Source organism: Microtus ochrogaster, unplaced genomic scaffold (assembly GCF_000317375.1).
Source record: "Microtus ochrogaster isolate Prairie Vole_2 unplaced genomic scaffold, MicOch1.0 UNK66, whole genome shotgun sequence".
Lineage (NCBI taxonomy): Eukaryota > Metazoa > Chordata > Mammalia > Rodentia > Cricetidae > Microtus > Microtus ochrogaster.
This window is the reverse complement of record NW_004949164.1, coordinates 1,082,532-1,104,956: the sequence shown is the minus strand read 5'-3', so window position 1 is coordinate 1,104,956 and position 22,425 is coordinate 1,082,532. Positions and strand designations below refer to the sequence as shown.

At 42.2% G+C, this 22,425-nt stretch overlaps 1 protein-coding gene across 1 annotated transcript in view; it reads right to left on the bottom strand.

Moving 5' to 3' along the window:
• Aoah (acyloxyacyl hydrolase) overlaps positions 1 to 22,425 on the bottom strand; it is a 191,835-nt gene that overhangs the window by 91,234 nt on the left and 78,176 nt on the right. The window contains 6 exon segments of the mRNA XM_005369893.2: positions 10,132 to 10,226; positions 12,285 to 12,333; positions 14,905 to 14,953; positions 15,750 to 15,820; positions 16,807 to 16,867; positions 21,196 to 21,266. Of these exon segments, the coding sequence (XP_005369950.1) occupies positions 10,132 to 10,226; positions 12,285 to 12,333; positions 14,905 to 14,953; positions 15,750 to 15,820; positions 16,807 to 16,867; positions 21,196 to 21,266 (396 nt within the window).

Here is a 22,425-nt window from a genome sequence, read left to right as displayed (position 1 = left end):
TTGTCTTTCTCTGACAGAATAAATGAGTGGTAACTAGAATTGAAGAATTACTTCTCACCATTTAGCATCTCTCTTCTGCTGCCCTGCAAGATGTCAGACAAGCAGGAAATGTAATTTTGTTCAGTTTTTATCACACAACAGCTTTTTCTCATCTTAAAAAAATAATTTAAAAAGTACTCAAAATGCTCAGATATTTAAGGAGTGGACATGAAGTCATCTCATATTGAATTTCCATATTTTATGGGCACCATGAAAATCTGCTTTTATGCATGGTGGAAGCTTTTTAAATGCCTGATAAATCCAGAATATGGGAAGCAAGGGGAGTGAGGGAGTGAGGTAGGAGCTCTGATCCTTCCTGTCTGTGTTGTTTGTGGGCTAATAAAGAGTCACTGAGCTGACAGACAGAATCAGCTCAAAGAGGAATGAAGCACACGGGGTTTAAATACCAAGCTGCCTGCCCTCAGGTCAATATGCATTTTCTGCAACCAGATTAAGAATTTCTTTTGCCCTTGACACAGCATGAAATTTAATCTGTGCTCCTTGCCCTACAGAAAACAGCCGTCAGGGGTCACGCTAAGATGTTATAACAGGACAAGCAACAGTTTCACAAGCTGAACAAACGTTTGAGAAATTGATGTTTTCAGAATCTCTTCCTCCACTTTCCTCCCCAGCCGATCATGCAATTCCGGTTCAATAAGAGGCAGCATTTAATATTTTGAAAATAACATTCAAGCAGATGGGCGAGCAAGCAGGAGGGCAGTGCCTACTGTTGGCCTCTTTGATCTTCCAACCTTGCCGCCTTTTCTGATAAAGTAACCCAAGCTGTTGTTTTTTTTTTTTTTGGTTTTTATTTATTTATTTATTTATTTTTTTTGCTGTTGTTGTTTTTACTTTGAAAGGAAAAACAAACCAAAAAAAAATCCACCACAATAGCATCCACGTTTTTTGATTGTCTCTGTCTTTCTTCGGAACCTTTCTAAATTGAGGTCTTCCTTCCAAGACAGGCAATTTGACTTGCACCTGATCACTAAGGTCTAGACATGCTGAAGAGAAGCCACGGCTGTTTATCAAGGGAGGAAGGGGAAGAACTATTCTATGGCCCTCAGAAGAATGAAGTTGGGAACCATAAGGGTGACATTTGTCACTCTCTCCTTACTGACCCACAAATATCTATCTATCTCCTAACCTAATTTCCCATGAACATGCCTCCGGGGTGACGACTGCCTAAGCAGAGGGTGGCAGGTCAGGGTAGAGAGGTTGATGCAGGAAAGCACTCAGCGGATACTTTCTTTCCAGGGGAGAGACAGGGACAGGATGTTTTCTGTCTTATTGGAAAGCAAAGGCAAGGCATGCTGGGGGCTCTCATACGGGACAGAATGGCTTACTTTCTCATAGCCCTAAACATGTGTGCTCACCAATTCCTCTTATAGGAAGCAATTATTGGACAGAACATTTCAGTCCATGGGCTAGATCCTGTCAACATCCTGTTTTGGAAATACATTTTCCTGGACCACAGCCACATTAATTAACTTACATATTGTCTGTGGCTGTTTTCACATAACAGTAAAGCTGCATAGTTGTGATAGAGAGTGCACTATCTCAAAATACTAAATAGTACTTTACCCAGCCTTTATATAATTGTCAACTTTTGTCAAAGTATTTTTTCAAGTATATTATTAGTTTCAAACATATATTTAATTAAAATAGAATTACATCAATTTCCCATCTCCATTTTTCCCCTGGAGACTACACCCCAATGGGCTGGTATCTCAGCGGCTATTGGCTGAAGGAGCGGAAGGAGCTCCCTCAACACCGCCCTGTGCTTCCCTTCCCACTTTCAAATTAATAGCCTCTCATCCTTTGATTATTAATGTTACATAGACATATATTTTTGTATATGTATTCACAAACATAACACGAATTGCAGAGTCCTTTTTATGTTGTTTGTGTGTATATGGTCTCAAGAGAAGGAGGGACAAGAAAAAAGTAACACAAAGTTGTTTGATAAAAAGTCTCAAGGAATCATATTATCTTATATTTACCTAAAATTATGCACAATACCTATAAGGATGAATAGCTGTCTATTTCTGTCTATCCCTATCTCATCTACATCTATATCTAGCTATAGCTATATTATCTATATAAAAGTAAATACACCACTTTAGTTGACAAGAACCATAGACTAACAAAACCCCCAGTACCAAGCATGAGAAAACTCCATTCAAATGATGGGTCAGGGCAGTTCAAGGGACTCCCAAAGCAATATAACTATTGATGACTGTTGATGTAGCCTTGGTTGCCTCTCAGGAGTTGAGCGTCGGTTCCTATTGCTGAAGACACCACACATGTATGTGTATGTTCCCTAAAGGTCTATGTGTTAAATGCTGAGCCCTCAATTGAGTGCTGTTGGGAGAATAGGGACTAACAGGACATGCCTAGGACTCTGATTGTATGCCCCTACAGGGGACTGTGAGAACCTCTGACTACTTGCTTCCTGGTCATGAAGTAGACAGTTTTGCTCTGTAACATGGTTTCACTGTTCTGTCTAAGCAGTCGTGATGCCATCAGGTTAATCAATCTTGAACTGGAAGCTCCAAAACTAACTAAAACCTTTTCTCTTTAAAAGTTAATTAGTTCAGGCATTTTGTTACAGTGATGAAAACTGATCAACATGGTGACCTCTTAGCAACGGTCATTAGGACGCATGCCTTCTCTGATTTTATATGGCATCTGAGTTGTCTACTTTTTATTTCTTGCTTACTTTCATAGTTTGTTATACTTTTTTACAATTCTACAACTCACTAGACTGAGTTTCCTTTGTTTGAGTTCACATCTAAACTAATGTGTCCTAACCATTGAAATCACAATGGATTTTCCACAATTCAAATCTGGTGAGTGCATTTCTCAGCTTTAAGACATCTGGATGAGCTATAAATCCCTCAGTGCGGCTCCCCCACACTGTCCTAGCTATGACTGGCTTTCCTATCTGTGCTTTGTGAGTTTCAGTTAAAGTTCACCAAACTTCTTAATTCAGAGCCTTTGTCCATGTGGTCTTTCCACCATTGAGACACTTCTTCCTAGTTCTGTGAGCATATATATGACTGCCCCAATACATCCTTCCATTTAAAATATGTGTTTCTTCCTCTGTGAAGCCTTCCCTGTATTCCTTAATTGTGGGGGCAGGTGCACATCCCAGCATGGATTGCTCTGGAATTGCCATTGCTAGTGTATGTTTTCTCATGAGCAAGCTCAGTGAGGACTTGGCTTCTTTCCATCATAGGGCTTAGGGCATGGGAGGCTCAACGATGCTTCTTGTTGATTTGATCAATGAACAGATTGTGCTCTGAGGCTGGGCCTGCCTAGCATGACTCTAGAAATATTGCTTGAGGTGTAGTTTATACTGTTTACACATGCCGCAATCACTAACAGTCAAACCACAGAAGCCTAAGACTGCTGAGCTCAACACACTTCATGAATATCAACTGGACATAATTTTCATACCCAGGCTGACTTCTTTTATAAATGATGAGATTCTGTACATAATAATTCTTCAAAATAGGAAGTGATTTTTTTTTTAAGGAAGCATAATTCATTATAGTCCCAAAGCAAAGCGTGAAGCAGCTCAACATCCAGTTCCGGGTCAATGGTTTAGCACATCACAGCGTGCTCATTGAAAAGGGCACGGTGGAACATCAATAAAAGTAAAATCAGCTCCAGACTAAATAGAAACACGGAGAAGGGCAAAAATGAGTGCTAACTGACAACCTGGCAATTTCCAGTGACTGAGCACATACATGTGCACAGATGCAGATCGCTGTGCAGTGAAGATGCCCTGGAGAAGAGGGAAGAAGTGCCAAGGAGCCTGAGACATGGGGTGTGAGAGATTTCATAAAATTATTCCTATTGCCACTATGTCTTCTTTTCTGATGCAATATTTAAAAATATTTGAGAACCGTTTTGATATTTAAATGTTAAAATAATTTTCTCTAGCTGGCAGAATAATGGAGCTTTTTTAAAGCAAATTCTTAGTAATTTCTGTATTTTTACTTTTTTATTCAATACACATTTGACATTCATAATTAAAAATTATCCTTTACTCATTTTAAGTTTTACGAATATATGTATTTTTGCTTGTATGTCTGTGCATCCATCAGACGTGTTCAGTGCCCTCAGAGACCACAAGAGGGCATCAAATCCCTGGAAGCTGGAGTTACAGGCAGCTGTGAACCATGTGGACTGGGAATAAAACCAGGGTCTTTTGGAAGAGTAGCCTGTGCTCTCAACAGTAGAGTCATGTCTCCAGTTCAATGCTTGTAATTCATAAAAGCAACAAAGCAAACCTTGCTCTTTTCCATCTCCCACTTTAGGCAGATATGCTTCCTTCTCCTTTGAGCTGGACCACTGTCATGTGAATGTGACTTACACTCAGGGCTGGTTTGGTGGAGGATATGATATAGTAAGTGTGCTTGTGTATATTGCCCTGTCCTCTTGCATTTTGCCGTACTTTTGAGAAAAAAAATTTGGACGGCTTCATTAAGTATGTTGACTTAGAATCCTTCAGGTATGTACCAAACAGTAAGAGGACACGTTCATACAGTAGTGTTATTTTCAGACTCTTGAAGCACTTCCACACTCATTTCCATGGCGGCTACATCAGCTGTGAATAAGGATTCATTTTTCTCCACATCCTTGCCAGCAACTGTTTTCCTGACAATAGTCACTCTGACTATGGAGAAATGAAATCTTTTTTAAAAATTAGTTCTTTGACATTTCCGGTGAGATGGAATCTTAAGTCAATTTTTAATTCACATTTCCTCAATGGCTAAGGATACTGAGCACTTTAAAAATATTTACTGTTATTTTTATTTCTTCTTCTGGAAACTGTTTATTTGGTTCATTAACGCATTTTGATAGCATGATTATTTTTAGATGTTTTATTTTTGTAGTTCTTTATGTCTCCAACATTAATCTCTCAGCTGATGTATAGTTGGCAAAGTTTTTTCCCCATTCTGTGACTGTCTCTTCACTCTTTGGTTTCCTTTGATATAAAGAAGCCTCTTATTTCCATGTGATTCCATTTCATAGTTCTTGATATTAATTTCCGTGCTATTGGAATCCAGTTCAAAAAAGTCATTGCCTGTGCATATATCTTGAAGTGTTTTCTCCTAGCAATTTTAAATTTTCACATCTTATATTAATGTTTTTGATGTTCTTTACATTGATTTTATGCACTATGACAGATAATAGACCTAGTTTCGGTCTACTGTACATGGAAATTTAGTTTTCCCAGCACTATTTATTAAAGAGAGACTGCCTTTTCTCTAGTGTATGCTTTTGATAATTTGGTCACAAATTAGGTCATTGTAACTATCTGTATTTATTTCTTGGTTCTCTATTCTATTTTTCTGGTTCATATGTCTGTCTTTGTGGCAGTAGCAGGCTATTTGTGTTGCTATAGCTTTTTGATATAATTTGAGATTATGAAAACTATGGCTTTTATTTTAAAAATTGATGCCATTTTTGTGTCCATATAAATTTTAAGGGTTTTTTCCTCGTCCTTTAAAGAACATCTTTGGAATTTTGACGGGAATTGCATTCATTATGAGGTTGCTTTTGGTAGTACAGCAGTTCTCACAACTTTAATTCTGCCTATCAATAAAAAAGAAGGTTTTTCAGTAATTTTTTGTAATTGCAAACATTAAAAATCTATAGAATGAGGTTTAGAATTTTCTTGGGCTTCATAATATAGTACAATGATAAAGAGACTGGTGTACTTCTTAAAACATCCCCACCCCTGGTGGTTTGTGTCTGATGCATTTTCTAAGTCTAGATTACTGAGAACAAAGTTCCGCAGCTTTGTACGAAAACAATCTTACAGAGTGTTTCAGTTACATATTCTTTCCTCCCAGAGCACTGTGGAGGCGGCGTTGCTGTGTTTTGAAATTTAGTGTTGAAACTGAAATCTGAAGCCGAATGGATTGTTCCTATGGTATACCTGCTTTCTTTTTCTTTTCTCCCTCATCTTTTGGGGAGAACATCTGCAAAATATTTTACATGATCCTTGTGAAATAAAAGAAAAGCAGGATATGATGAGTAAGAACTTTGTTTTATACTTTGGCCTCAATGGAGGTCTTGATGGAAGACAAGGGTTTTCATTACTATTTGTTGAATCACAGATTCCTCTCTGCTGTCTCTTTTCTCTCTCCCTCTCCCTCTCCCTCTCCCTCTCCCTCTCTCTCTCTCTCTCTCTCTCTCTCTCTCTCTCGGTTTCTTATCCAACACCCAGGACCATCTGGCATGCCTTTCATCTCAAGCACTTCATTTTTCCTGAGACAACCAGTTTCCCAAGTCAACTGACCTGTTTGGATATCCTGCTTTTGGTGCATTCCAGCTTGTTGGTCGGCATTGGTGCCCTAATTGTTTCTCTGGCAAGAGTGGTCTTTCTCGATCCTACATTGTCTTGGGCACCATCTCGTGCCAATTATGGTTAAGACTTGGAATTTACTGTTTTATACACACACTTTCTCTCCTCTAGTCATTTTTCAAAAGAATACTTATATATCTCTTTTAGATGTCTTTATTCTATTTTATGTGTATGAATGTTTTACCTGTGTGTATGTATTTGCACCACATGTGTGCCTAGGGCTTGATGAGGTCAGGAGAAAGTGTCACATCCTCTGGAACTGGAGTTACAGATGGTGATGAAGTACCATGTGACTGCCGGGAATTGAATCCAGAGTCTCTGCAAGAGCATCAAGTGCTCTTAACTACTCAGTCATTGCTCCAGCACCCTGACCCCCCTTTTTCCCCACACAATGGAGCATTTTGTATATTCAGATGTGCCTTCTCATTGCTCAACTTTTTAGAGGAACTTGGGGAGGGTTTTCAATTTGAAAGTGTTTGGATTAATTTGGGTTAGTGTTTAATCTACTTAATTTGGGGAGAAGTGATTAGGGAAAATTTATAATTTCTGAAGTTTGATTGCTTAGAATTGTTTTTAGTGTCCTGGGAGACAGAAGAACCTCATTCAGAGATGGTTACATGACAAGAGCTTTCACTCTGCCTAGATCCCCTATCCATGAGCAAATATGCCTCCTCCTGCTATAATGGACAGGGTGGCTCTTGTCATGACCTGTTATGTCAGTAAACCTCATGTTCTTATTGCACTCAGAAGAGACATCCATGAGGGGCTTCTTGTAGTGCTCTGGGCCAAATACATGCAGGGCTTTAGGTGTACGGAAGCACCTCTAAGCTCTGTGCTCAGAAGGAACCAGTACCTGGCTTTATGCTTGACCATTCTACCTAGAGTTTGTAAGTCGTCTATTTGCATGAAAGTGTTAAGAAAATGTGTATCAAGGAGGTAGCTGGAAATTGAACTTATACTGGATCTTTTCTTCTGTCACCTCCCAATCCGACTCCTTCCTCTGCAGGTGATACGTCCTCCAACTAAGTAGTGACCAGGTAGTATAAGTGCAAGAAGCCTGTGTTCTGATGCTACCCCCTAGCCCTTGTGGGAAGCTAGGTACAAGGGAGGTAAGAGTTTGGATCTGGCATGGTGCCACAAGCCATGTCTACATTGTCTGCATTTTTCTCAACACCTTTTTCTCCCAAGCTCCCCATATTTGTCTTTTAAGTTTCCTATAGCTCATTAATCTCTAAACACTCAATGGCTTTTCTAGCCCAAAGTTCTTCCATAATCCTCCCAAAAACCCATGGTCAGGTCTGTCAAAGCGATACCACATGAGCTGGTACCAATTTCTGTCTTAGTAGGGTTTATATTGCTGTTATAAAACACTATAACCAAAATCAACTTGGGAAGAAAAGGGTTTGCTTCACCTTGCAGTTTATAGTCCACCATTCAGGGAAGTCAAAGCAGGAACCTGGAGGCAGAATCTGATGCAGAGGCCATAAAGGAGTGCTGTTTACTGACTTCCTTCTTATGCTTTGCTTACCCTGCCTTCTTATGTCATTCAGGACCACTTGCTCAGGGATGGTACTGCCCACAACGAGCTGGGCCCTCCCACATCAATCATCTATCAATGAGATGATCTACAAACTTTTCCACAGGTAAATCTGATATGGGCATTTTGTGGACTGAGGTTTCTTCTTCCCAGATGACTCTAGCTTGTGTTGTCATAAGCCTAGCCAGCACAGCATCTTTAATGAAATTTTTAAAAACATGTTTTATGTAGCCCAGGCTGCCTTCAAACTCAATATGTAGCTAAGGCTAGTCTTTAATTACTGATGTGCTCCCCAAGTGATTAGATTATAGGCATACACTACCATTCACATGTCTATTTTGTCATTTTAATTACTTTGCCTTGTCCTTGTCCTTACAGTTACACAGATGGTTCCAGTCCAGCAATCCGGCACATCCTCTCATGACAGCTCTCACCTTAGGAAGCTGAAGCTGAAGAGGGCACAGCCCCCTTTGTTTAGGTGTGTGCCATTCAGACTGCCTTACTCTGCTCTCTTGTTCGCATCCTTTGTGGCCTAAGTCCTAGGTGTTTGCACAGTTTGACTGCGGAAGACATTGGCTCTTCTGGTAACCTGGTAGGTGTGAGATCTCCAGAAAATACAGTTGTCATTCTCTTTCACAACACACTGTAGTCCCTTGGGATTTGTGAGGGATGGTTTCAGAGTCCCCTTGAATGCCAAAATCTCTTCTATAGAATGGAACAGTGTTTACATATGACCTATACCCATCTTCCAGATACTCTTAAATACCCCTGGATTACTTATAATGCCAAATACAATAGGAAGTTTTATGTCACCAGTTAATGCGCTGTGCTGTTTAAGGAATAATAACAAAGAAAACTCTGTGTATATCTGCAGAAACACAGTCAAAAGGGTGACGGATAGTGAATGGTGCCTTAGGGAACTGTGAGAGAGGCCCCAGGAAACCAAGGCAGAGGGCCTTCGCCTCCCTCGTGTTCATTTCCTTCACTGGATTGCTCCTGGATGTGATTTCATGCCTCCTGTGTTAAACATTTATATTCAATTTATAGGACATGCTTATTCTTGTTGGAGGTGGGAAGATGGCTGTAGAGCCCGATCTCTTGAAAGGATATGCTGAATGCTGTCCTACTGTACCCTGAATCTGGATATGGCCTTCTGCCTTGTTTTTGTGCTTTTCTAGGTGTAAGATGCACTGCATGTCAGACAGTTGTGTTTACATTGTTCTGTCCTGAGAAAGTTCTGGGGAAGGGCTGCTCTGTTAGCAGGTGCTTGCTGGCATTTATTTACATGTTTTTCTGAACTCAAACACCCTTCCTTGGATCATTGCTTTCTTTGTTTCTTTGTATGTAAAAGTACACTGAAGCTAAGAAAAACTGTCTACACTATTAGACTGTAGTCGGTCCTATTCTTTCAGGTCCCTGACCTATGCAGGTCTCACAGACACAGATCTGCAGAGGTCCACGAAAGTCGACATGTGTCCATTACAAATGCTGTTGGCACACCCGCCCTACGGCTTCTGTCTTCAGTGGGCTGATTTTGTGGGTGTGGGACCTGCAGACCTATACTCCTGATCTGATCACCTAAGAGATAAAAACCCTTCTCACAATGCCCAGTTTTTGTTTGGTAGGGTAAGTGATTATTGGTGTCTTCCTCCTTTTCTTGTTGTCTGTGAGTCTCTCATTATTTATGATAGCTGTCTTTGTTATTATCTTCACTTTAAAAAAAACCCTTTCAGGATTGTTCTGTTCTTCAGATGAGGTAGGGGTGGAGGGCATTCTCTGTCCCCCGCAGTTCTCCTGTGGAGCGCAAGAATGGCTCTCAGGAGCCCAGCAGTCTGCTCTGCCCAGCCTCCTCATGCTTATAGACAGCATGCATGCTGGAAATTCTCCCCACGGTCCTGACTTCCAGGGGAAGGCAACACATGACTGCTCCTTCCGCGCATCAGCCACTGTCTTGATCTCAGCTGCCATCTTTGCCTTCTCTGACAGGAGCCGGGCTGAGGCTGGGAAGGTGAGGAGGAGAAACTGATGCATTTGCCTAGGACTGAAATGGCAGTGGATGTCCCTTGCAAAGGGAAATTTGCACCTGTTTAGAGTTGGCTTCACTTTGAGAGCACGGGGAACAAACGTTAAGGCCAGCACATTCAGAATGAGTACTGCCCAGATTACTTACCGAAGACATCTGCAAAGCCGTCAGCCATTCAGGAGGGATGTGAAAATGAGCCCCAGCTGAGTCTCCCAGCAAAATGATTCCCCTGGGCTGTGAACCTAGGAAGCACAATTTATTTACATTATTTATACACCCAGGCAGTGAGCAGCCTCCAGAGTGAGTAGCTATTTGAGCAGATACCCTGGTGTGTATCAAATGCACAGTCCATCCTAACAGTGATACATCGCCACTTTTCATGTGTTGGGGAGTGTGAGGGGAGCATTTAGGAGCTGAATGAAATTTCTCAGCCCTTGGAACTGCTAGCTAAGCTTCACAGACACAGGTGTGCTTCCTGGCTCACGTAAAAGCAGCTGCTGTACAGCATCCAGAACGAGTGATGGATGAACACAAGAAGCAGACTTGATCTGAGTTCAGAAATATGCCCTAAATTTTGGTTCTGGAAATGGCTTTTTTTTTTAGAGAATATACCAATTCTGTTTAAGAGTGAATGCCCTCATGGAGCAATTTTGATAGTTTAAAGATGTGATAGTCTCTTTAAAGTCTTTAAATCCACATACACAAAGGCTCTAGATGGACAATTCTGGCTGATTAACAGAGAGAAGGAGCTAGGAAGGTCTCTGTGCAGCCTGCATGTCTGGATGTAAGAATCACTTAGTCAAATTCAGAGACACCTCTACACAAATCACTTAGTGGGGAGGACACCCTCTAGCCACTTAAGGGCTTGGAAAAAATCAAATGATCCCGTTAGAGTCAGAGAAGTCTCCTTTCTTCAATGCCAAACCACCGGAGTGAGGCAGAGGATGGCCCAGCCTTACTCTAGTGGTTCCCTAGGCTTGGCCCCTGTGGAAACTGCCACTATGCACAAGAATGGACACTAAGAGAATCTGGGACATTTAAGAGGGTGTGGGATGCTAGGATGTGGAGATTCTAGAGTCTTCTTTCCTAGGATCACTAGCCCAGAAGGCTTAGAGTTTTATCTAAATCTGCATTTGTTGTTTTTATTGTTTTTGTTGTTTTACAGTCCTGGAGATTGAACACTGGGCCTCCTGGATACTAAACTCGTGCTTTAGCACAGAGCTACTCCCATGCTCCAGATTTCGTCACAATTTTCTCTCTTCTTTTCTTATTAAGCATTGAACTTAAGACTCAGGACATGCCAAGAAGAAGCTCTACCACTATGCTATAGTTCCAACCAGCTTTCACATTTTATTTTGAGACAGGGTCTCATTAACCTGCTCAGGCCAGCTGGAAATCACCTGTAGCCCAAACAAGACTTGAACATTCAATCTCCTGCCTCAACCTTTGAGTGTATTAGATTGCAGGCCTTTGCCGCCAGGTTTGGTTCTAAGCTTTTTTGTTCTTTGTGTTACTCACCAAATATTTCTAATTTTCTTAGCTTTTCAGCAGGCCTTTCCATTTCCTACTCTCCCCTTTGCTCCTCTGAAAGCTCATGGACACCTAGGCTTTAGCTTGACCTTTGTCAAGGATACTCTGATCAAGGTAGCCTTGGGATAAAATTTGAGTGGTTATCCGGAAAACCCCCCTTGAATGAGTGCATGACCAAAATCATCCCCAGGGGAGCAGAGAAACATTGACTAGCAGAACAGGGACAATGCCTTAGTTTTGGTCTACCCCTGAAGTGGATTTTTAGCATTGGTGGCCCAGACACCCAGGCATTTGTGCTTTTAGAATAGGAAGCTTTTGTTTAGTTATTTCTAAAAGCATTTGCAAACTGGAGGTTTGACTTCTCTCTCAAGTCATCCAGATATTCACCATTAGAGATGGGAGGCTAACTTTAATGTATGTTAAAAAGGGCATGCAAATGATTAAAGTATTACGTCCTATGTCATTCATTATTTAAAAAAGTCCCAGCTTTTGATTACTCTGTCATCTGCCCTGCACTCTTCCCTAATGTTATCATTAAGGTTTCTCATCCCCGAGTGGAAGAGCCAATTAAACAAATTACATTCTTCATCTTCCAGATTTGCCTCTTCTCTGCCTGTTTTTTTTCTGATCAGTTCAGAAAGCCAATCTAACTGGGCACTTCAACTCTTACCCTCAGACTCCGCCTCACAAAGGTGATTCCTTTCTCTTCAGTTTGACTCAACTAGAAAAGAAGCCCCCACTGTAGTAGGACACTGACTTTTAGTTCGTACCTTCGCAGAATTTCTTCTCATATGGAATTCCATCTTTTGGATCAATACCCTTTAGAAGAGGAATAAAGAGATTAGCAGCGTGGTTTTAAATTTATGAGGCACATACACTAAATCCTTCCCAACTGAATTTAACATGCAAAGGCAAATCAATAGATAAAACCCTTTGAAGCCTTTTGGGCCCCTAATCCAACTTAGTGATACTCCATGTAATGAGCTGGGTTTAAGAGGAATTGAGTATAGAACGGGAGGATAAGAAGAAATGAGGCCCATTCGCTCAGAGCAATCTGGGGCAACCATTTAGAAGAGGAGAAGGAACAGGAATGACTCTCCTTGGAGCACTGAGGGCTGACTGAGTCTTGGGGATGTAGTAGGTCAATGGTATGTTCTACAATCTCTAAGCTGGAAATCATAGCATCCAGACATCTCAGAAACATCAATTTTCATCCATTTCACCCTTTCATCCCACATTCAATCCAGGGGACATTGATGAAGTAGGGAGACACTTGTGGTTGTCACAGTGAATGGGGATGCTCTTGACATCTTGTGGACAGAGGCATAGGAGGCTGTCACACACCTTACAGTTTATAAGATGATGTTTCTAACTCAAATGTCAACAACCCCAGGATTAAGAAACCCAAGAAGGGCAGTTGGTCCTGAGTGTGACTGGATCATCACAGTCAAACCTCCAAACCAAAGCGAGACAGCGGAGCACCTGTCCCTTGGTGACATCAGTGTTATTTTAAGACAAAAGTGGTTGGTGGCCATAAATATGATAGGAACAGCGAGTTCTTGTTCCTGATCTTGAAGACTCCAAATACACATGGAAACTTTATGCTGGGAAGTGAGGAAGGAAACAGAAGCGTCGCACCTTCTTTGCCCTTGTGACTCCTGTAATTAACCAACGACCAGAGCCACCCCTCCCCACACAAACACCTATTCACACCACAGTCAACAATGGAGCCAGGCGACACTGTATGACAATGGCAACACAGGTCTTGATGGCTGCAGGCTCCTTGTTTTTGACTTTGTGGTTCTGGGTAATTTTTCCTCTGCAGAAAGGGGCGGATGTTACTACATGAAGCTGCTGAGTCTCTCTAGTTAGTGGTGATAAGCTTCACATTTTGCCCTCTGAGTTCATGGTGGATTTTCTTTTAGTCTTTGCTTGGCCACTTCTTTATGGAGGTGGGATATCATGTCACAAACATGGTGAGGGGACCATCTTTGTGAGGACCATGGAACAAAGAAAGCATTCCCACATGTTAATCCTTCGTCCTGAGATAAGACAACCAAACTTGGATTTATCACAAAAGGAGTTAACTTGGGGTCCGCTACACCTTAGGGCTCTAATGCAGATTTTCTGCCCCATAAAGAGGAAGCATGACTTAGGGTAAAATGTTTGAGGTTGACACAGCTATCTGTCTTGTTGTTTATATACAGAAGCCACAGATCCTGATGCACACCATAGAGATTGCTGGCACAAAACTGAGCTACTGGTTTCCTGGGGCGAGAAAAAGACCTAAGCAGCAAAATGAAGCAATGATTTCTTTCAAAGTCAGGAATCTTTATCTTCAAGGCTCCTTGTTTGCATAGCTCCTGCCTGTGGCAGGGCTGGGAATGGCTGGGAGCTCCAGAACATTCCAGGTCAGCTGTTATCAAATTTTGGGTTGAGACCCTCTTGGGACTCATATATCATATATCCTGCATATCAGATATTTACAGTATGACTCAAAAATATCAAAATTACAGTTATGAAGTAGTAATAAAATAATTTTATGGGTAAAAATTCTACAGCATGAGGACCCATATTAAAGGGTTACAGCATTAGGAAGGTTGAGAACCACTATTCTAGGTAGAACAGAGAGCCACACTGTCATTGATAGGATGTAAGTGTTTCTATTTAAGCACTTCAGGCTTGTGAGAAAAAAGACCCCCAAAGAAATGGACCAGACTTTCTAAGACTCTGATGATTCATTAGGATTATCTTCATGTTTCTAAATAATTGTTTACTTTCATACTTGAATTTGTGTTTGTAAGTTGGTTTCTTTGTTCTCCACAAGGACCCTCAAATCACGTAAATATAAGATGACTGTAACACACGAATCTGCAGCCATTGCTTACCACGGGTAAGTATTGGGGTGGCTTCCTGTTTTCTTTCCTTTTCCCTCCCTGAAAGCTATAAACCCATTATGTTTAGAGAATTGGAGCAGCAAAAATTAGAAACTTTGGGGTGTGAGTGGTACATGTAGGGTCATTTCTATGGCACCAGAAAAGGCTTATGAAAGAAAACAAATGGCTGTAACAAAATGGCGACACCCTCTGGCTCCTCCCAACAGCTGTGTGGGTGCTGTAAAGGTGCTAGCACCGACTCCCCTTTCATCACACTGCTCAAACAGAATAAAAGAATTAGGGGAGACTGCGGTATAGATTACAACAGCTGTTTAAGGTAACCTCAGTTCTGACAATGCCACTGATGACCTTCCTATGTGATGGAAAATCTTGATCCTCATACAAGGAACAGGGGAAGTTACCTGGGTTCTCACTTTCCAGTGTGGCCTAAGAAAATACACACTGGGGAGGTCAGAAAGAAAGAGACGAGATTCAACTTTAACTCATTGCTTACCCAAATGCCATTACAGTTGGTGTCCTGATGGGCATCCCAGTTGTCTGGCCTATGAAGAAAGCATCAGCCTTAGTCTTTGGTATATAAGGGATGTTCAGTGAATGCTAGTTCCATGAACGGGTGTCTCAGGAAATGCCACTGTAAGATAGCAGTGTTCTTCAAGGAAGAGCACCCCATATGTGCTGTGACATACAAAAGCTGCCACTTAGCATCCGCAGTCTGGATTTGGAGCGTTTCTGGAACCTAGGCTTGAAGCCAGCCTTTCCAGTGACGGAGGGGAGGGGGGTCCTGTGGCCTGTGTTGTTGTGGGATGGTGTGCATAAGGAGTAAGTCTGCAGTCCATTTTCTTCAGTAAGGGGCAGCTGCAACCGCTGCCTGCGAGCTGAGCAGCACCTGGGCACCTTGCTGCTGCAGCACTGCAACCCCGTGACTGCAAAGGGTGGCACAGCTGGGTTTTGAAGGCATAGCTATGGTTGCTTTCCATCAGTCCATGGCTCAAGCAGGATATGTGTCATGTTATTTGGAGTCCATACCTTGCTCTAAGGGTACAGGAACAACTCCTGGGTCCACCTTAGTGGGAGAACTTTTTTGGGGGTTGTGTCAATGTCTACGGTCATTTTTTGTATAGCTAGTTTCTCTCAATAGAATGTCATGCCATTGAAGGGGCAACTTTGTTTTGTTTGGTGCCTAACTGTACCCCAAGTGCTTTGCCAGTATCAGGTTTGTGGTAAGCGTGTTTGGATAAACAACTGTGTCCATGAATAAATGCAGGACCCTTCTTTCGGCAATTAGGGCTCCCCAGGTTGGGGAAAGCCCTGGTGTCTCACGCCTCCAGTAAAAGGTACCTTCTGCCTGGGTACACGGTCTTGTTGTGGTCATTGCAGTCTCTCCCTCGCCAGTGGTAGCCCCGCAATGTCTGAAATTGAAGAGCGCGCACAGAAGGGGGTTAGTCCAGCTTTGACCCCGACCACGGTGAAGGCTAATCAGGCTATCTATCTGCAGTCTTTCACTCAAGTATCGAAGATCAGTAGGGAAATTAAGATTAATATAAGATAAGCTATGTGAGGTAAAATATAATATGACACCAAACCCAGAAATAGGTGGGAGTGTATGTATAAATAAATGAGTGTATGTTTATGGGTGATAGTGAGTGTATGCCTGTATGTGACGATGTTAGGGTATGAGTTTATGTATGCATATATATGCATGTACATATATGTGTGCGTCCTTACATGTATGAATGTGATGTGTGTGTTTGTGTGTGTGTTTGTGTCTGTATATGTATCCATGTATACTCCTAGAAACATCAGGACTGTCCAACTTCCTAAGTTGTTTTGTTAGCCACCAGTCTTCCCAGGGTATATAATATTTCAACTATTTGGTCAGTGATGGATCTTTTCATTTGATAATTCAAAAAAATAATGTATGACAATTTTAAATCCTTTGGATTTGTACATTACTGAAGAGCTTAAAACAATCGGGAGTCAAAATTCCATCGGACAGTGTTCTTCCTTGTGGTCTCTCACCCTGTGGTGAGTTCAGAATAGGCCGCTTGCTTGTTTCCCCAGAAACCTCGCTGGCATCCTAACAGCTCTAAACCAATCCATGTACATACTCAAAAAAGCAAGCTCAGGCAGCTTTTTCCAAAATCATAGACACCACCCTGGTAACACTAGCCCCGTGGAGAACTGTAGTTGGGAACGATGTCAGGGAGGAAGAAACAGAACTGGGCCTATGGTTTGCTTTGATGGCTAATATTTTTGTGAAGTCAAAAAGTCCTTAAAAATTGTGAACTGATGTATGTTCATCAAATGAAGTTCAGTCTTGCCTTATTAACAGAGAGAAATGTGTAGATGAGACACCATATGGAACGGACGCCTATTCCTCCCCGGTGGTACTCACTGGGGAAACACTGTATTTGTCGGAATCGCCGTCTTTGAATGGCACAGCCTTCTTTATAGATCTAGGAAAGAAAACAAACACCCTGTGAGCTAAGGAAAAAATGATGCCTGTGAAAATCAACATGTTCAGATACTGGCTGTTTATGTGACTGTTGCTGATCTAAAAATAAAACCCAGCGTCTGTGAGGGAATGTCAGGTGCACTCAGCCAGTCATTGCTCTCTATTCAACCCACAGTTTCTCTGTATTTAACGTGGGCCATTTGAGGAGGTGGAATAAATGACTTGGACTTGTAGGAGACATGGGTTTATGCTATGGGACCCAGCAAATGGGAGACTACAACTTGGATCTAGTCAATTGAATCCCAGCACTCCTGTGGTGGTTTGAACAGGAGTGGCCCCCAGAGGCTCTTATCTTTGGATGCTTGGTCATTAGGGAGTGGAAGTACTTGGCAGAGATTAGGAGGTGTGGTATTGTTAGAGGAAGTGTGTCTCTGGGGTCTGGGCTTTGGGGTTTCAAATGCTCAAGAGAGGCCTAGTGTCTTTCTCTCTTCCCGCTGCCTGTGCCCTGATGTTGAACTTTCAACTTCTCCAGCACCATATCGGCCTACATGCCACCACTCCCCCACCATGCGACCTCTGAATGATAAGCCAGCCCCAATTAATTGCTTTCCTTTATAGAGTTGCCATGGTCATGGAGACTCTACACAGCAATAGAACAGTGACTGAGACAACTCCAATTTGTCTCTGTACCCTTTGCACACTCTGTTAAGGAAAATGTCTATTTTAACCACTCACTCTCAGAATCTTGGGTATTTAATGGTTATTAGCTGGTAATGACTTAATGGAACTGGGTAGCTAAGGACACAGGCATGATAGCTAACATAAATAAGACCAAAGTGATGGATACTCTGAGAGGGAGGCCACCTCCACACCTTACTACCAGACTCTTCCTGCTTCAAAATGGCCACCCCACTTTCCCCTCCATCTGGGGGAAATCAGATAAAGGACAGCAGAAGATTGCAGTCATGCGGCAGGGGGAAGCTGTGCCTGGAAACTAAACTGTGTGGAATTTTGTAATGGTCTTTTGAATCAAGAGCATCCAAGCAGATCAAATAAATGGAGCTCAGAACAAGTGTAGAGGACATTTACAACCCATTTTCTCAGCTAAAGAAGAGGGCTGAGAGTCTAGAGGGTCAATGAGCGCAGAAGCTGGTCTGTGGCTACCAGATCTGTGGCCACTGGAGGATAACGTTACCTGTTTGAAAGGGGACAATAATAGTGCCTGCCTCCATGTACGCAATGGTCCTCCATGCATAGAAAGCACCAGCTAATTTGTTATCTTGATGATTACTACACCACGGGTTGGTATAAAGGGCAAACAAGGCTGCACTTATGCGTGCTCTGTAAGTCATAAATCACCAAATACATGTATGGTGTGGTACAAATTATAAGTAGAGCACAGTGACTTAAAAAAAAGAATAAAACATGCTGGTTTTGCTTTTATCATAAAGGAATATTTTTTCTCTTAAGTTGGGCCAAGAAAATCCATGGCCCTAGATGCTCCTGAATTCAAAATTTAAAGGTGTTTCAATTAAAGTATTGTCACTTGGATATCATTGGAAACTTCAATGGTACCATTAAAGAGAGGGGGTTCCCAATTCAGTCAAACCCGGCATGATGAAATGATTGCACACCCAGGGAGGCGGCTGTACCTCAGCCTTGAAGCATCTTCTTTCATGTCTGACAGTCCCTTCTCCTCATAACCTGAGGCTCCCTGCACCTAACCCTAGCCACAGAAAGAGAAAAGCTGCTGCTTCTGGGATTCTGGCCAACTGGCTGCGGGACTCTTGTTGGCAGATGAGCTAGGAAAAGTTTGTAACTCTGGTTCTTCAGAGACTCTGGATGTGGGTCAGAATCATCGCTGCCTCCTCCTTCCTCGGAGGAGCCTAAAGATCTTCAGCAAGTGTAGTCCCCATGAAGCTCAAGAGATAATGAGTGGTAGACGGGAAAACTTTTAACATGACTTAAATTATGATCCTCTCCCAGTAGCTGTGAACCTGGCCTTAATACAGATAGGTCTTTGCAGATGTAATTAGGTTAATTTGCAGTCCTTAAAATGGACCTTCGTCAAATATGACTGGCAGACTGTACGAGGTAAAACAACACCCCCCATGGGTAGAAGCGGTGGAGGAAATGATTGAATAAAAAGTGGAGGGATCAGAGGGATGTAGCTGAAAGGATTGATGGGTACCAAAGCATCCAGAAAGAGGCAACGAACGATTCTATCCACAGCATCTGTTAGAGGAGCACAGTCCTGCTGTCTTTGGTTTTGAATTTCTAGTTTCCAGGACTGTGCCATTTTGTCACAGAAGCAGCAGGAACTTAGCTCCTTAGAGCATACCCGTAGCCTGCCTCTTGCACTTGTAAGCATTCTCAAGCCTCTCCTTCTCTTCCTAAGACAGCTAGGCTGGGGCAGAATGGAATAAAGTCACGGGACTCCCACAGGAAAGCAAGAGAAAATAGGCGGCAGAGCAGATGCTGCTGTGGTCCTACGCGAATGTCTCACATCATTAAACCATTAAAGCATCACTTGTGCGTGTATTATTTTAGCTCTGTCTCCTGACATGCAGATAATCATTGAACATAGATAGCCAGGAGTCAGATTTGAGGACAAATCATCCAAGATTTACCTAGAGAATGGTTGGGAAAATGTAGTGGCCTTTTATTAGGTCTAGGGTCAAGGAATCTGGTTTTTAAATTTCTCAGATGATTCTGAGGGAAAAAGGACTCAATTTACGTTTTGATTTTAGGTAAGGGGAAACAGGCCTTAAGGCATTAAGTGACTCAAGTTCTTTAAATCAACTCAAGATTAAAAATGAATAAATAAACCACCAAATAAAATAAAACAAAAAATAAAAGGGGTATAAAAGTTGCTTGGAACTAAATATACCCAGGGGTGAGGGGGTTGGGTCCTCAATGGCCTGGGGAATTACTTTTTTAAGGCTTGAAGTTGTGCTTTAGAGATGAAACATCCATAGATGCTTCTGTGTAGAGGTCTTGGTTGCTAGGTGGTGGCACTGTTGAAGGGGATGGGGCCTCATTAAAGGGTTGAAGAGAGAGGGAGGGAGGGAGGGAGGAGGGAGGAAGAGAGAGACAGAGATAGAGAATGTGTGTGTGTGTGTGTGTGTGTGTTTCGTTACAGCTGTCCTCTCTTACTAACACAGAGAGCAAGAAAAAAGCTGGACTATTTTGCTTCATAAGTCATCATTTGTCTTGCTGTTTGTAATATTAATTCTATGATATTTAGTTTAAGCTCAGACATAGGGTGAAGCTAAGATCTGGGATAGTTTTGCAGTTGTTTACAACACTGGGGACTGAACCAAGTGCCCTGTGCTTGCTGGGCTGATGGTCAGCTGTTGAACTTCGTCCTTCAGCCTTGGAAATTACATTGACGTGAGTGTGTGCTGGTGGAAGGTGAGGGTAGAGGGTGGTGGTGGAGAATTTTGGGCAGTGTCTTTCTGTGGTTATAGCCATTAGCAGGGCTGATGGTGAGATGTGGAGGAAGCCCTGAGTGAGAGGGTTCCTGAGCTAATGTCTGCTGCTGACATGGGCATAACCATGTAAAGGACCATACAGACTTGTGGAAAAATGGCAAAGCCTTCTCTTTAGGGTGAGCTCAGAGAGTAAAGCCTCCCTCTGGCCATGTATATATGTTGGTAGTGTGCGTGGAAGATGTCCACCACCTCCCCTCCTTCATAGTTACTGCCTGAAGACTACTCCCTACCAACCCTGCTCCTACAGAGATTAACCCTGCCTCTTTGGTTCAGCTGTATGCCATAAACCCTGCCTCCTTGTTTAGTGATGTGATAACCCCTCTTCCTTGTTCAGGTGTCTGCACTACTCCTGCCTCTCTGTTTAACTCTATACAATAAATCACTGACTTTTAGGGATCCTGAGGCTTCTCCATCAGAAACCAGGTTCACCTAACCCCAGCCTTTCTTTCTATCTCTCTATGTGCTTGAATTTTCTTCATTCCCTCACCACCCAAGTCAGACAAAAATCCTAGCAGCTGTAAAGAATGTTGCAGCCAACCTCATCCATACATTATGTGGCAAGAAGAGGCTTCCCCAAGTGTTAAACCATGATTGCCTGAAACCCTCTCGTGGACACTACTCACTGGGGCTAAGGATGCCTGTGATATATTTTCAAAAATTGTTTTGTTCAAAGTAAGTTTGTCTGTTTGTTTCTATACAAGCCATGTTTTGAGCAGGAAACATGACCAATTTCAGAAGGATGCCTTTTAATTATGAATATCAGTTTAGCCCACAGAACACAAAGACAAGCAAGGAGATGTCCTAACTATATGGACAGTAGAAATAGTATACATACAATTCAATTTTCTGGCAGATCTTGGCCAAAAATGGTAGTGAACAAATATTGGAGCCACTTCTAGTCTATTTCTGGGGAGATAAAAAAGACAACAAGAAGAGTTGATTAAGTCAAGGAATGGTTCTCACAAAAGACCCCTCTGTTGTCTGGATGACTGGACCCAAATCCAGTGTTTACCCAGATGCACTTCTTGCTCTTGTCTCCATGTCCCACGTTCATTCTGTCTCCTGTATAGGGACTTGTGCTGGTTCCTGGAATTGGAGCCCAGCCATCTGCTCCACCCTCATGGCCACCCTCACACTGTGCTTTTCCCAAATATGTCTTGCTTGTTTTTGTCAGCTATTCAAACATTTCCTTCTGGAATGCTTTGAAAGCAATCTTCAAAATGCTTTCAAACAAAACAATTTTATCCTTCTTGAATAGTTAAGGAGATGCTGATAGGGAGACACAGTTGCTTTCCACCAGCCCTGAGTGTGTATGAGGTGTACTTGTGGGCATTAATGTTACTTCCATCCTGGCCTAGAACTGACAACATTTTCAGACTATAAAGGAGCTATTGTGTGGGTCTCTGGGATACTTTCCCAGCATCCTAGGACTAGAGGAGCAACCCCCATGTCTAAGGCATAGGGTTGTCTTCAGCTCATCCCAGTTTTCAGCATTACTTGTGGAGTCCAAAGTATAGGCACTAATAGGGCTTTTTAGGAACCCTGTAGGGAATGATGATAACTCAGACATTTGGCAGAAAGGAGATGGTCGAAAGTAAGGTAGAAATATGGGAGGCTTTCTAACTCAAGATACAGTACATAGCCTTTTTGAGATGCAAATTTTCATACTAGATGTACTTAATTGGGCACCACAGGATGTCCTTCCTGTCCTTACTCGTTTGTTTTTCATATCATTTTCATGCTCAGTCTCTTGGGTCATTCTGCTGTCCTCTAACACTTGAGAAACACTATTCTAGCTCCTAGCCAACACTATTCAAGGTATATATATATATATATATATATATATATATATATGTATATTATGGTTATACCAAAGTATCGTTATAGCGTCAGTGCCACCTGGGAGCCTCAAGAAACGCATGGCCCTGCCCACCACACATCACAAGACAGTCTGTATTTCAACAAGATCCTTAATGTGCATACCAAAGTGAAAAAGTCACAATCCTGACTCAGGGATCCAGCTGGCACATGTTGTGGACATATATAAAGGATGGGCATATTAGGG